The sequence below is a fragment of the Buceros rhinoceros genome, unplaced genomic scaffold (genome assembly GCF_000710305.1).
Source record: "Buceros rhinoceros silvestris isolate BGI_N320 unplaced genomic scaffold, ASM71030v1 scaffold11834, whole genome shotgun sequence".
In the NCBI taxonomy this organism is placed as follows: Eukaryota; Metazoa; Chordata; class Aves; order Bucerotiformes; family Bucerotidae; genus Buceros; species Buceros rhinoceros.
The window spans coordinates 26,263-42,539 of NW_010408840.1; the positions used below are offsets into that span (position 1 = coordinate 26,263).

A 16,277-nucleotide genomic window follows, 5' to 3' on the forward strand; every position below is an offset into this window, starting at 1 on the left:
GAAGTTCCAGTTTGTCGAGACCGCTGTCTCATGGCAAGACCCAGGGGCTGCAAGATTTACACTGAATTTCCACTGCTGGGCAGGGACGCTGCAGGAAACGGCTCCCCAGGCAGACAGAGGACCTGCAGCTTTTTCAGCTAAGGGACTGGAAACATAGCAGAGTCCTTCAAATGCTCCTGAATGAGGTAATTTCTATTTGAGACCTGGAGGAAAACCAGTTTGGGTTTTGGCAGTAGCTCCTTGTTTTCCCTTCAGCAACTGCCAGAAAAAAACTGACAAACGGAATCGCTTTTATTTCCATATTTTTCCTCTGCTGTTTAGCTTCAGCCTGGGTTACTCATTGCCTGCAGGAGCTGCGTGGGAATAGCTGTTGCTGGTGGCAGCATCTTTGGGTGTGCTACACAAGAGCAGGGAGATAGCTTCTGTTCCCATTCAGACAGTAGGGTCTGGACTTGCAAACCTTTCACGTGGGATCAGTCAAAACAGCGTTCTTCTGGCTTGCTTTAGCCATTAGATACAAGCCAAACTCAGAGGAGTGTTCGGGAATGTTGGTTTTTCCTCCCAGCAGCATGAGGGAGTGCTTTGTCTGCAGACAAGTCTTTCCTGGGGAAGAAGCATTTCCTATCCTTAAATGAACAGAGAACTGAGCTTTTCCCTCTGTAATTAAGACGACTCCAGCTGAGGCCCTTTTTCTGCTCTTTGCTAAAAACTGAAATTATCTCTCCCTTACTGTGAGTCTTGTTTTCCCTGAATGTGCGCAGTCACGTACCCTGAGATAACCTATTCCGTGGCGTCTTGCAGGAAATGCCACTTGTCTCGTGAGAAGGCTGCTTGGCTGATTTCTACCGTAATTTGACACATTTTCATAAGGTTTTGTATGAGATTTCAGAGTCTTCAGAGCTTCTGTGCTCACAGTTAGGAGTAACGATAAGAACTAGGGCAGCCACAGTACTGATCAGAGAAGTGGGGATAGTTCATCAGTTAAAACTGTATTTCCTGAGCTATTCCCAGACCAACAGGAAATTTGTGAAACAGCAGCAGGTAGTCCAAGATCAAATGCAGAAGGAGAAAGGATCCTTTGGACAAGTGGAGAACTAAAATGAGAGAAACGAGAAATCAGTGAGCAGTGGCTGTTCAGCCTAGTTGGCTTTAACTGTTGCAGAACCCCTGAGCAATACTGTCTAAAACAGTCCATGGCTCTGCATGATCATCTTTGGAAACAGGTACCTGGGCATTAGAACGGAAAATATCAGAGGGTCTACCAGAGCTGGAGAGAAGGCTGAAGAAAGCAGCACACCTACTTGTGTGGCCTTTGTGATTCTAGCACTGCTGCAGACAGAATGGCCGTACTGGAGAGCGGGGCCAGGCGGGAGGGAGGTTTGGGAAAACCTTTAGCATTGGCAGGTCAGATAAAAGAGCAGGGAGCTGTTACACCTGCCTTCTTGTTGTGATGAACAACCCCTGCTGTGGTCTGGTTAGCGCAATGCCCTGCAGAGTTGCAGCAGACTTAGAGCAAATCGGAACTGGTCTCCTTTGAAACCGTCTGTTCTCTTTCTTGGTCATAGACAAGTAACAGTGGTGTGTGCTAGAATTAAATGTTCTTGTTCTCAGTAACATCTGGGGATTTCCATTATATTTTCAGAGAACCATTTCCAGCTAGCCAAGAGCTTTGGCAGTGATCCTCTGGTTACTCTTAATGCAAGAATTAAGTACCTCAGTGCCCAGTGCCTCAGATTTGATAGAAGGGAATATATGCTCATACCCTGAACAGTGTGGGCTATTTGCTCAAGCCTGTCTCCCTCAGCTATGGTCAATGGGGAGTGTTCTCTGCGTCAGAGAGGTTGCTGATGGCTGCTCTGACACTGGAAACCCCTTATACTACCAAATGCAAGGTTTACTGCAGAGCATCTCCAAATCCTCAGGCTGCAGCTACCCCACAAGTGCTTGGCAGTGAGTTTCATCTAGCTCAGAGGAGACCTTTCTTTGTTGGAGTGAGAATATTTAGCAAAAAATGTCCCTCAAAAACCAGACTACCATTGCATTTTGGACATGAACAAACCCAGGCAGCTTTCAATTGCTTGTCAATGTGAGTTACAAAGTCTGCAAGAATCTCAAAGCACTCTATTAGTCCAAGAAACCTTTACAGAACGAGGTGTCTGGGCAGCAGGCTTAAACAGGAGTTGTATCCCTAAAAAGGGAGGTTTCTTACAGGTGTCAGGCAGCTTGCTCCAGGGGTGTCTTAAATAAGCCAGAGGCGCTGGGCACAGTGCCTGAACGGATCCGTCTCCACCTGTGTGGGAGTCCAGTGGGGTCAGGCTTACTGCATTTGCCAGAAGAGCGACGCATCCTGCGTGACTGGACTCCCTGCGCACACCGCGCAGAGCTGCTCCCTGCGCGAGCAGCAAGCTGGGTAAATTGGGCTGCTTGTGTGCACACAGAGTAACGCTACAGCACGTGTACTGCAAGTACCGTGCATCTGGAATTACACCCAGCGCCCTTCTGTGGGACCCCAGCGCTTCCAGGGAAATCCGCTTTGGAGACAGGCGACATCAGTGTCCGTCTGTCTGTTCCCACTGACTTTCTGTTGGTTTTCATTTGCTTCTCCTTGTTTTACAGCCCTTCTCACCTGTCATCTATGTCCTTTTCTGACCCTTTTCTGCCTGTTCCGTGGCATGGCAGGAGATGCCATGCATGCGTCACCTCCTGAGCCACACTGGAAACATCCGGAGTTCTGCACAGGTTTTGTAGTGCTTTGAGCTCACCATCAAGGCTTTTTACCCAAAGAGCTGCACTTTTTCTTCCAGAAAGTCCAGCTGTGATGTGTATCCAGTTCAGCCAAATGAGCTTCCTGACAAAGTGCGTTCCACAGCTAGCGTTTGCTCACCCGAGGAAACCACCCTCTGTGATGTTCATGGAAGGGTTTTAATCCTGCTGTCTCGTGGCAGAGTGAGGTATTAGGCGATGATCCTAATAAAAGGGACAATATTTTTTGCAGAGCTAAAAGCACTGGAAAGTGAAAACTGCATTAGAAACCACCCTTTAACCCACCCCTAGAAATCCTTTATTTCTAGGGGAATAGTCAAGCCTCGTAAAGGAAAGTTCTTGTTATTTAGGTTAATCAGTAGCTAATTGCTTTGCTCAGCAGTGGGAGCTGGGCTAGATCCCAGGCCATGAGTGGTGCTAGTTAAGGCCAAGTAGAGAACGTTAACCTGGAGTGAAACTCAACTGTTGTAATGCAGTACCACCGCGAGGGAGAATTGATGCTCTTGCTGCTGAAGGGGTTGCCCCGTTTGCTTTGCCAGTGTGAGCTTAGCATGACATGTGTTCCTGGTACATTTGTAAAGCTGTCATCAATAATTAGCATACGCTTTCTGCGTTTGAATAATCATTAATAGCGACTTTTATCCCCCTGAATGACCTCCAGAGAGGAGCCCTGCAGAGAATCCAAAGGAAGCAACCCCAGACACCTCCCTCTGGAGGCACTGTCCTCAGCAAATTAGATTCAGAGCCCTTTGGAACGGTCTCTTTTCCAAACGTCTGTCCGTTTTATGGACACTAATGATGTAACTGAGAAGGACTGTCTGCTCTTTAGGTTGAATTCAGACATTTTCCATGCGAAAATAATTCCAGCTGCTTCATTTGCTTCCTGTTCCTGTAGATTCCTTTCCGATTGATGTATTTTCCACTGACAGTTTTTACAGATCTTGGCACTGGTCAAATAGAATTCCTGACCAAAATCCAGGCAGAAATTTATTGTAAAATTGCATCTGTCCTTCCTAGGCAGCTGCTGCTCAGCTGGGGTAGCAGGGAAGCTGGCTTTAAATTAGTATGTTAGCTACACAGAGTTAGTTTGGGGAGATCCAGGTTAGCATTCGTGTCTGGACCATTCAGATTAGAGGAGGCAGAAAAAAAGTGGATGTATGGGAGCAAATGAAGCGCAATGGACCAGCCCATCTCTGCATGTGTGCAGAGAGTCCCCAGATCAGCTTGTCCCGGCTCCCTAATGTAACAGGAAACACGCTGTGGGGTATGAGAGAAAAAGGTCTTCTGGGTCAGAACCCGACATTGTCTCATCCCAAGAGCAGCTCTTGTTTCAGCAAAACTTTGAGGTTTGCTCAGGACTGGTAATCGAAGCTGCAGTAGCCTTAGAGACTTCTTCCATAGCTGCAAAAACACTCTTCCTCCTGTCCACCACTTACAACCTGCAGTTTACATTTGCAGTAGGATCATTACGTTTTTCACCTTCACTTGTGCAGACAGTCCCAAAATTGGCCTTCACACTCTGAAGCGGTCCAACTCCTTCATTTCTTTGGACATCAGTCTAGTGAGAATATTGTATTCTACATGTGGCGGCCAGAGGAGTGTGATGGTCCCACCGTACATACACACAGCTTAGGTCTTAAAGAAATCCTCTCGTACCTTTAAGAACAAATGATCATTGTGGCTGTAGCCTTTTATATGATGGCAAAAGTCAATAAAGAAGGAAAATGTGCCATTTGTGTAAGCCAGTATTCTAACATACATGAAGATACAGCAAATCTCGGGCAGCAACAGACCCCTGCAAATGGGTGGCATGCTTGTGAGTGCAAGTGCTTTAACAGCTCCCATGCAAGACCTAATCGTGCTTATTATGGCTCATTAGAAGCAGAGTGTTGTCATGCTGAATTTTGAGCCTGTACAGGAGAAGAGGGGAATGCCTCCAGGACTGTCTTTTTTGCAGCAGGCTTTACCTTGTCTCCAACATGGATTTGCATGGAGGATCCTGGGGGTGAGGAGTTCATTGCAGGGTCAGGTTTAAAATGCCAGAACCGATAATCCTTTCCTTGACTCTGGAAGTCAGACTCTCCCCTCGGCTGTGCTTGGGGAATGAAGCTAAATCATTAGTCTCAATTTGGGAGCAATATTTAGGTGAGAAGGTTTTCCTGAGTGTGATGCTAAATGATACCAGTGCCTCAGCAACAATGCGTTCATGAAGCTGTAGTTCTGCTTATCACCAGCTTAGCAATACCCTCTTCTCTTGCAAATGGGCTTCTTCACAGTCCAACGGGAAGGATATGAGCACTGCAGAGTGGCCAGTGTTACACTATGTACCATCATTTTCTGTGTTGACAGTTGGGAAAATTATATTGTAGCATAGAAGTTTAGTGTGAATTGGGTTTTGGACTAAAAACTGTTTAAAATCCAATAAATAAATCCAGCTGTTAGAAAAAATGTGTTGTTTGAGGTTGATGAACTTCCATTCTGGGAACTATTTTCTTGTCTGCAGATCATTTGCAGAAACAGACCAACGCTTTCGCTTTTCCTTGTACACAACTGTAGAAGAGCTGAGCAATTAAGAACTGGATACCAGCCCGCTGCATTTAGTTTTGCTGTTGGACCTCAGCAGCAGAGTGGAGTGACTGAAAACACACTTGCACTGCACAGAGCCGAAGTCTGCTAGACGAACAATAGCAACGTCCTTTTCTAACGCGTCCTTCAAAAATACCTGTACATAGTGTCTTGCTAAGATCGATCTCTGCCAGGAAACTTGGATAGTTAGTACATACTTCAGTAGTAGTCGGCTTTGGGGACTGTCCGTAGAAACTCAACTTCACAAGGGGTTTCATTGCGCAGAAGGTGCAGGGAGAAATACAGTGGGCTGTGTTACCTTCGAGTGGCATTGAGATAATAATTGATATTAGATGCTCCAAAGATTTGCAATTCAGTCACCCGTGGTGCTCGCCCTGCGGCTTACAGCCGCTCTGTTCCTCCCGTGGGGAAGCTGACCTTCCCTAGGAAGGAGTCTGCCTCAGACGGTGGCCCCGTGAGGCACTGCAGCCAAGTGCTCCCCTGACAGCACTGCTGGGCAAACTGTTTGAGAAGATGATGTGAAAACGCCCAAAGGGACGTGCCCCAAGAGAAGCACGGGAAACTGAGGAGAAGCATGGTCCGAGCTGAGGAACAGGAACTGGAGAGGTGGCTTTAATCCCCATAGCCTTCCTATGTAGCTTTAGGTGTATGTCATGTAAAACCGTGGTTTTAAATATATACAGGACGTAAAGATGCAGGCTGTTAGACTACAAAGCCTCTAAAAATGGCAGTTGAATATCTCCACAGCTTTGAGGACCTGTATCTCAGTTCTCCACTTGCCCAGCAGATGTGACTGTGGCCCTGCCGCACAGGCAGCTGCGTCAGAGCCTGCGACGTGCCTGGTGCCATAGTGACGATACCCCTGCACAGCCCTGCAGGCACTAAGTTGTCTCCTTGCCTTGTTTGCCCCAGCACTAAATAATGTTCAGCGTGTGCTAGAGTGCCAAGAGGATAGTGGTGATTTTCAGCAGCTGGGGGTCAGGCTGTGAGATTACTGCCTTGTTTCCTTCACCGAGGCCTGTAAGAGTAGGAAGAAATCACGTGTTTATGTGAGTTCTTGTTTATTTTTCTCCTCTGTGAAGCATCGGTTGGTGACCGAACACAAAATTGCCTTTCCCCTGTTTGTCCTTACAGGGCTCACATAGGAGTTAGTTGCCAAGAAGAAAATGTCATGATTTAACAGAATAAGGGATGACAAAGCCCACGTGAGGGTGGAACAGTTTGAAATGTTTTCAGGTCCTGAGGACGCTGTTCTAGCAATGCTCCTTCTTCTTTGGCAATGGGGACTAGCTAAAATAACGTGCGGTGCAATGGTCTGAACCAGCAATTACAGCTTGCAAGGCAGCATTCAGCAACTCAGCAGATTACGATCACAGGGTTATCAGCAGAGAGAAATATTTTTGCTTGAAATTGTGACATGGTTTTGTAAACTTCCTTCTCTTACAGATTCGGTTAAATAGCAGAGGACTTATCTATTCTGTTGGTCTCCTGCTGGCATCTGTTTTTGTCACAGTATGTATATAGTCTTTTGTTCTTCCTTGCCAGAAGAGTGATTTTTTATATAGAGAGAGAGAGAGACATTTTCTCCACCTCCAACTGTAACAGTGTTTGCAAAGTCCATTGTTAAGGGATAGGAATGGTCACCCCTGTTGTCACCTTCCTAAGACCTTAACCTGGCACTTCGCAGAAGCTCTCGCTCTCACAGGGTGGCTCTCGTGTTGGTGTGTTTTCCATGGGAGGAGCCTGCGAGATCCATTAGTAATCATTAGTTACTTCCCATGCCAGAGCTGAAGCAGGTCACTTGATGCATGACGAGACCTATTGCCCTGTGGACAGGCAGACAAAGTGCTGTGCAGTTTGCCCTGGCCCTCTGTAGCAGCCCTCTGAAATAAACACAGCACAACAAATGGTGCCTTGTGTCCCCTGACCTGTCCTATCCGGCACAGCAGTTGGAAGTGACAGAGAGATTCAGGGGACATCTCCTAAATCTCCAGACCAGCCGCTATAGGGAGTCCTCCTGCGCGTTGTTACACACCAGCACAGCTCCCGTGCGCGCAAGACTTTGACCTTGTAGATCAGAGTGGGAGCAAACTAAGACAGTCAAGCACAGCCTTCGACTGCGTGGCTCTAGACTGAGATGCAGAGGGGCACGTGAAGCACTTTGCATGAAGAAGGAGGAATCTGTGGAATCGTTTCTGATTTAATTAATGGATTGTTCTTGCCAAAATTAAATTTGTTGCGGAAACTCAAGGCCCTCAGGCCAGGATTTGAGGAGTCAGCGTGGCTTCCACAACTGCGAGGGAGCTACTCTGATTTACTTCTGTGGTCTTCAGCTCACTTGTTGCAGTACTTGCATTGTGGTGGCTTCCAGGTGGCTGTGATCAGTAAGGGGACAGTCACCTCCGTGCTGCTGTAATTGAGAAGGGGATTTCCCCCTTTATTGGAAATGTTCCTGCTGCAGTGGCTTACTCTGTGTTTATTGTAGGTTTTTGGCGTCCACATGAACAAATGGAAACTGGATAAGAAGCTAGGGTGTGTGTGCCTTTCCCTTTACGGCATCTTCCTGTGTTTCTCCATCATGACAGAATTCAATGTTTTCACTTTCGTGAACTTGCCAATGTGCAGAGATCACTAATGCAGGTGGCAGACTGTCGGGAGGAACCTCCTTCTTACCTGTGCAATACAAACCACGGCTGGCGTCTCCTGAATGCGGTGCACCTCCAAGTCGTGATGTATATCCTGTTCACTGTTCATAGGACCCGTGGCCCCATCTAGGTCTGCCCTCTCCCCGACCCCCACAACCTGGAACAATCCTGCATCGATGTGAAGATTATTTTTTTCGACACGCGTGTGATTCCCTAGCTCCGTTTCTGAACAGTGTGACTGGGACTCTAGATGAACTGGCTGCTAACTGGCGTCAAGCCAGGCAAAACTGGTCTGCTACAATCCCTTCTTTTTTAAGTTATTTGATGGAAGACTAATCTAATTTATGACTTTAAGACTATTGCTACAATGCAGAAGAGGGTACGTCATACAGGAGCTGGTTTTCAAGAAGAATCATGGGAATTTGGGGGGGGTTGGCTGTTTTTTCTTTTTTGTTTTCTTTTGGGGGTTTTTGGTTTGTTTTGGTTTTTTTTTTTAATTGCTAGAGATCAGCGTCCTGTCTTGCAGCTTCTTCTGAGTGCTGGGTCTCCTGTAACGATCCAGAGGTCACAGGGCAGTGTAATATGGGAATACAGTTGAAGGTACTTGGCCGATGAAGGGATTTACTGCGTATCACAGGAAGATCGTCAAGGCAACAGACGACAACTTTTTACCACAACTAATGAATCTTGTACAGGTGTGATGAGCAATGCAAGGTAAACGTTGATTCCAAGGGTAAACACTGCTGCCGTTTTATTACTAATGTTGGAGTTTTATTACTATGGTATTTCCAAGCAATAGTTTAATCGCCAGCCCAGGAGGGCTACCGAGGAGGTGTCCTGGTGTTTAATGGTCTGCACGTGGAAATGGAAGGTCAGAACTTTGTCTGCTTCATCAGATTTCTTGTTTTGGGGGGATTCAATAGCTCATGTCTTACTGGTTCTGAGAAGGACATAAGTACATGTCGGAACTTTTCTAAATGAGTTACAGACACTGGTTTCTTTAAAAGGAAAAAGGCATATTTTGCACAGACATAGTTACTGAAGTCATAATTTGCCATTCTTTAAAGAGTACACTGGACCTGGCCAGATATTTGTCGTCTTCAGCTGTTGAACTTATGACAGATCGTGTGGATTCATCACCCCTCCTTTGGGAAGGAGGAAGACACGGAGAGAGGTGGCACTTTTTAAAATGTGGAATATCTTCAATGCAGACTCGCTTACAGATCTTAAGTTATTGTGACAGTTAGCTGTTCATTGTTCCAATATCCCTGCTAGATTTTGTATAATTCTGTATTAATATGCAGGCAGATTCCACCCCATGAGAAACGCCATCACAGCTTCATTTGTATGTATTGATACTGTGGATTCTTGCCAGTGCTGGCTCTTGTATTTACTTTAAGCACTGATCACTTCTGATTCATTTGGTATGTTTTTTCCTCTTTCTTGTGTATGTTCTACTATGAAATGTATTAAGATAATACCAGCTAGGTGAATGTTTTTGTCTATGGTACAAGCAGTGGCAAATATTGGTAGTAAAGGCACAGAAAACACCATGTGAAAGAAAAGAAAAATCCCCTAAACTACGGCAGGAAAAAAAACCCTTCAACAAAACAAAAAACAAAACAAAAAAAAAAACCAAACCAAAAAGGAAAAAGAAAGATACCCACGTTCACAGACAGAAAGCCAATTTTTATTTCATTTGCACTTTTGGAAGTGATTTTTTTGGTTTGATTTTCTTTGGGCGAAATGTGGTAAATCAAAATATTTACACCCTGCGGTTTCCATTCAGCTCAGCACCCGATTTTCTCTCTTCGTGACACTAAAAGGTGGGAGGCACCGGCAGCTGTTGCACTGTGCCTGTCGAGGAGAAGCTGCTGCGTACCGCTGGCCTTGAAGAATAAAGGGTACTTGTGGATCCCGGCAAGAAGGAGGAGGGATCAGGGACAGGCAGTAGTGAGAGTCAGTGACATGCCCGCTTCGTCATTTTCCTTCTGGAAAACAAAGCGATTGCGCTGCTGCTGGTCGAGCTGCGCAGCCCGCTGTTGGAGCAGCCGTCCCGTTCCTGTGCCCGCTGGAAGCCCTCCAGAGTTGGGAAGCCCTCTGCAGCTTCCTTGTGGTGGGTTTTGTTGCTGCTGTTTCTTTTTTGGTTGTTGTTAATGAGATTAATAATAATTGTAACCACTAAAATGCCTAAAACACTCCCTTAAATCAAACCGTGTTAGCAACAGTGTGGCACGTTTCGCTAGGCTCGTTTCGCCCCACGCACACAGCTACTCTCTCCTAGCAAGATGCAGTTGCTCCTAAGCAGAGTGTTTCCTTGCTGACAGAAGGGCCAGAGTTGGGGAGGAAGAAGAAAAAAAAAAACCAAGGAGTTTCACATCAGGGCCTGTTATTACTTGTATTTTGAATATTTGTACTGCTGCTCCAATGGAGCCAGTTGGATCTATTTCTACGAAATAGTCATTACCTATCCCGGGCACAAAAACCGCATGAATTTTTTAAGGAACTTTTCCTATCAGTGTGCATTGAATACTGTAGTATATCGTAGCTGTGCATTGTCTGTAAAACTGAAATCCCTTGTTTTGACACTTGTGTGTGGTGCAGGAATGTTCTGCGAGTCGTTTGTGCAAAGCAGAAGCACAGGGTACACTGAACTGCCATTGCCTGTGCACTCCCTTGACAAGCACTCCCTATAGTGACAGTTTAAGCGAGATGTGCTTACGATTTACAGCCAAAGGAACCGGTTCAGACCTGGTTTGGCACAGGATAGACCAACTGAATGTGTGTGTTCCTGGTTTTGTCTCCAAAAGAGAGCCTCTCTAGTTTGTTAGCATAATCAAAGCCTGTGGAAAAGTCCCCAAAGCAAAAACCTTCAGCAGTTTTTAGCATCCTCCCTGCCTGAGGTCTCCAAAACTCACGTAGGCAGTTACGTCCAAATGCAGCTCACGTTAACAGCTTTACTGGATCGAGCTAAGCAGAGGACTGAGTCTGAGCGGTGGTTCTCTCCTCCCGGCGTTAGGTTTCAGAAGCTGCTGGCTCTGCTGGGGAGGACAGCCAGCACCCGGCTTCGCTTTCCCGGAGAGAAGCTGGGCAGTGCCCATTGCTGCCCTAAGCCACGGGCCGTCGCCGCGCTGTGGAGCAGCTGCCCCCTGCCACGCTGTGGAGCAGCTGCCCCCTGCCCGATGTGGGCGGCCGGGCTGGCAGAGCCCCTGGAGCCGTGGAGCTGGGGACCAGGGCGGTGGGTGGCTGGCGAGGGCAAGGAGGGATCTGAGGCACACAGGGGCTGTGGAGAGCCCCAGCGTTTGGGGGCTGGGGGAACCGAGGGTGAAGCCAGGTTGTGTTGGGTTTTTCGAATATGACTGTCATTAATTTGTGGTTTTATTCTTCTGAAAGCAAGGGTCACCCTCGTGTCTGGAGCTGCTCTGGCCTCGGACCAGTGACTGGTTTTGTTTCCAGTCCTAGCAGTTTCAGACGACTCTTAACAAGTATTTCAAAGGGAGATTAAAGAGCCTTTTCCCCAGTGGAGAGGGCTTTGCCGCAGCTCTGGCTTTCCCTCGATTTGAGTATGTGGTCCCTTGCTAGCTTCAGCTCTGCGTGACGTGTGGCTGGTCTTCACAGGCACGATGATAGGATATGAGGAGCTCTCAAGACATGCTGGAAAAACTGCCTTTGTCCCTACCAAAGGTGAATTTTATACTCGCCTTTTTTTTTTTTTTATGTACTGCACTTTTTGGTAGATTGTTTCTGCACCAGAACACCAACCTGAAATGTGTGCATGGGAGGAGATTTTAACTGCTACAGTTTTTTTTTTCATGTGATGCTACTTGCCTGCTTTGTCTTCAAGTTTCTGTCCTCAGCTATGTCACTGAAATCAGCTGCTTTGGATTTGTGATGTTAGCGCTTGTGAAAACGAATGCTCACTCAGAACATTCGGAGATATGGGGCTAGCTTTGGTCTGGAGGAAACAAATCAGGTGGAACAGCAATCTAGCTTTAGAAGAACAACGTGCAGTGAAGGTGGAGCAACCCGAGGGTAACATTTAATATCCTGCTGCCAGAACAGGATTTTTTATATGCCTTTTCCAAATAACTATATTAATACTTGTGAGATAAAACATAGACTGAATATTGTTGGGTAACTTTTTAGAAAACCGTAACTTTCTGCTGATTGACAGATCTTTCTTATATCAGAATTTTTGGGAAGCCCTAGTCCTTTCAGATAAAACTCACAGGAATGCAATAATGTAAGGTTTCTCTGTTTCAGAGCTTCACCACTGGAGCTTTAAACTTGTTTAAATATGTACTTCAAAACTCCAACTCAGTGGACCGTGCTTAGCTGGATTTAAATCTGCCCTGTATTCATGAAGTTCCACTTAATCAGTAGCCACTGTAAGTTAGTCTAAACGAGACTTAAATCCAGGTAAGACTGTCCGTATTAGGTGTGTGCAGCGTCACCTGGTCAGTTCAAAGCCATGCTTTTGAGGAAGGTGGTGGAAGGTCGAATAACGGGAAGACTTCAGCCACTTCCCCTCCCGTGTAAGGAACTGCCGCATCTGCTGAACGGGTGCACCAGGTATAACCCCGGCTTACCGCTACAGGAGGAGAGTGGTCAGGGTGCACGGACTCGGGTGACAGTTGACCTCTGTTGAAATGAACGGTAGAACCCCTGGCGATTGTTTTGTAGGGTCAGCATATGTGTTCACAGCCGTAAGTCCTGGAAGGGACTGTCGCACTTTGGTTTTTAAAGATTAATTAGCTTTTTTTTTTCTTACATGAATAGATAAAAGCATAACTACTGAAGTGACTTGGCACCTTCCAGGGAATTTATATGAATATTCTGCTAGCGCTCAGTGGCCTCAAAGCTGAAGCACATTTCATAAATGCATCAACTTCCACCCAAACTGCTCTGACTTGTTTGGCTGAATCAGTCTCGGGTGTGGACAAGTCCATGCCGTTTGAAAAAGATTTTTTTATTCACAGGAGGGCAACAAGGGAGGAGATGGCAGTTTGTTTTGTTATGCACCAGGGCATCAAATTTGGCTGTGAAATCAATTGTTCATCACTCGGAAACAGCCTGAGATATGGGCCAAGTTATCCACGTTTGGGCAGAAGTATCTAATTTCAGGAAAGCTTCTAAAAAAGGCACACTTTGTTTCAAGCAACGGATTTTATAATGTATTTATATAGTTAAAATGACTTTATCGTGGTATATTTTAGGTAGGTTTTGGGTTTTTTTTTTTCCTAATAGCCTTGCAGAGCAAGTTTTACACCTGCCCCACCAAAACAACCTGACAGAAATCTTGTCAATGTAATCTTCGTCTGGCGGGTAGGATTTGAATAGTGCTACCAGTCAACATGGTAATTTTAAAGCAGCAATTTACCACAACCTTTTTATTGCCAGTTGAGGGGAAAAGTAACATTGCAATCCTGAACCTATGCGGACGTTTGTTGTGATGACAGATCTGCTCAGACACTGAGCATTTTCCTCCTTTGGCAAGCAAAGCAAGGCGCTTGGATTCCCAGAGAGTCACCCCTGCTGCTGGGCGCTCCCTCTGTCTCCCGCTGTAATGATAGGAGGGGGCTGCTGGTGCTCAGCCCCTGGGGTTCCGGGTACCACCTGCTAGCTGGGGGTGACACTTGCTCCTTTTCCATAGCAGAAACGCAGATTTTTCTTCGGAGCAAGCCATACCTTTAATGTGGTGTGTGTTGTCTCCTGGCTGATGGGCACTGGAGCAGGTGAGGAAACACGTGCTCTGGTTTCAGAGGCACGCTTGGTTGCAGGAGTTAACTGCAGAAATCTGTTGTGGGGGGAGAGAGCGGCCAATAACATAAACAATTTTGGGTAATACAGGGATACGTCACTGCCAGTAGGGATGAAAAATAAAGACCTCTGCACTTGCGCAGTGAGACCTACATACAACTGGTGGGATCGTTTCAGTAAAGCAGTCCCCTGGGCAGCGAACTGAAGGAGACACTGGTGGTGATTCCTGTCAAAAAGCTGCTCCGTCAGCAGACAGACACGTGCCTGCCTCACAACCACTGCCATTTAGTGAGCACTGGAGTTTCAAAGTCATACCAGGGAAGTAGCCGTGGGATGGCAGGACACACATCCTTTGTGTCCTCTGGGATGTGTCTCCGTTCTGGGCAGCCTCCGTTTCCCATGGCTGGCTCCTGGGGAAGCTGGGGCTCTGGCAGCTCTCGTCCCAGCTGGCGTAGCTGTGCCCGCTGGCTGGCGGCGCGTTGCAGGAGAGGCTCTCGGGTAGCCGCGGAGCTGGCCCTTGGCTAGCCCTGTTTGTTTAGCTGCTCCAGAGGGAGGGTGAGGGGAGCACACTGCCTGCCCATCCTGGGTAATCCCACCCCAGTGCAGTGGGCCGGGGGCATCTGCATCTCTTCCCTGGCCTGAGTCAAGTCCTGGCGTGCTTGGGCAGGCTGTGCTCAGGCAGGCTCCTAAACTGCAAGTCCAGAAAGTACCAGAGCCCTTGCTTCACAGGAAGCACATGCCTTGTTGTGCGTAGGTCCCTGTATCGAGAGCTAAGCACATGCTTTAATGTTTTGCCAAGAAATTTGGTTTTGTGAATCCAGCTCTTTGGCATCAGCAAGGTTTATTGAAGTGCCCAACAAAATCAGCACGTGTGGTCTAAGAATGGGTTTGTCCTAGGGAGCAACTGCAGCAAAGTGTTCCCATTGGGGCAGGGGGCAGAGTCCCCTGTGGTCAGTGAGCAGATGGCTCTGGAGAGGAGAGCCCATAGCCAACACGCCTTGGCTTGAAAGAAGAGAAGTGACTTTCTGAAGACTTTGTAAAAGTTTATTCACTGGGAGTCAGCTACTGAGGTTGTTACTACCGATACTACTTAAGAAAGTAGATTTTCCCTCATGGGCTTTGCCGTGAGGCGGTCTCTCGCTTTCCTGTATGCCCCTCTAGAAGGCAGTAGCCTGTGTTGGTAGCCGTCCTGTGCAAACAGGACCCGATGCTGAAGTTAAAAGCAAGGCTTTTAAACTGAGCCGGAAGGGCTCTGGATCAAGCGCAAGCCCGGGGCAGTCTGCGGGTGGGATTGTGTGGTGCGGTTTCTGCTGCACCCTGCAGGCAGGTGCCCAGCTGGGCTGTTAACAAGGCACCCCACGGCACCCCTGGGTGCCCCTCTTGCATCGCTTTCTCAGCCACTGCTGCCAGCGGGAAGGGAGACCTGGGCAGTTCCTCTGCCTGCCGTGTGCTAGTTAATTCATTCAGAGTTCTCTTGCATTTCTGAAGCGTGCACAGGCTCAAGTGGGGTGTTTTGAATTTGAGGATTCGGTTTACTTTTGGAGGAGAAGGAGAAAGAATTTTGCATTGCAACCTTTGGGCTAATATACCACAGCAGTAGTTCTCTCCCACATCCCAGCTTTGTGCAACTGCAACTGTAGGCATAAAGGTGGCGAAGTATGAAGGGTCACCTCCAGGACCCTCTGATGCTGTTGACTGCTCTTGAGCCAGCACAGGAAATTGATCTGGAAGTCATGTTACAAAACCATGATTTTATATCCTGGCTTTGAGTCCTGGTGCAGCTTGTGTGTAAATAGGATTAACTGCTCTTGGCAGGACTACGATAATGAAAGACAGTTTGCAGGACCTGGTCTGGTGTTAGCATCCATGTCACTTCTTCACTTCACTTTGCTGAGGACAGCCTTTGTCGAGAAAGGGTTGATTTTCTATAGGATGGCCAAGGAGGATGTCATGCTGTGGCTATAGGAACCAAATGCCGTCAGTCCTTGGCAGAAAGCAAACCTCCTTCCTGGCTGTTACAGCCTTAGTATTACGTCCTGTAATTTCCTTAGCCAATGCTAAAGCAACGAGACCCAAGCTGATCAGCGGGGGAACAGGCGCTGGGGGGAGGCAAGGGAGAGGATAAACCCCGCAGTACTGTAGACTGTGGGCCTTTGAACGAAGAGGGCTTCAGTTCTGCTCACACCATCCACAAAGGCAGAGTATTCCCTCCCCTCCGCAGTCAAGGGCAGAAGTGTTCAGACAGATGTGCTCTGGCTGCAGCTGTGCCGGACGAAGAGGTGGTGGGTGGCCCTTGCCACCCTCTGAGCACACGCCCCTGCCTCTCTGCTGCAGCTTACCGCCCGTCGGGCAGAGCTGCCGGCACCACTGCCCGTTGAGCTGTGCCGGCTCACTGGGAGGTGAGTGAAGCAGTTCAGTGGACAGTTGCTTCCAGGAGCTCTGCCGTGGTGGGAGGGCACATCTCAGGGACCCAAGCTGCTGCGTATAGGAGGACTTCTGACAGAGGTGAGATAGGCAGACCCA

General features: G+C 47.5%; 1 protein-coding gene across 1 annotated transcript in view; it reads left to right on the plus strand.

The window, feature by feature from the left end:
• Positions 1-7,984, plus strand: part of SLC24A3 (solute carrier family 24 (sodium/potassium/calcium exchanger), member 3) — a gene marked incomplete at its 5' end in the record, with an annotated part of 26,748 nt that extends 18,764 nt beyond the window's left edge. Inside the window, 2 exons of the mRNA XM_010135011.1 lie at positions 6,796-6,861; positions 7,835-7,984. Of these exons, the coding sequence (XP_010133313.1) occupies positions 6,796-6,861; positions 7,835-7,984 (216 nt within the window). The remainder of the gene's footprint in view (positions 1-6,795; positions 6,862-7,834) is intronic.
• Between the last annotated feature and the right edge of the window lie 8,293 nt (positions 7,985-16,277).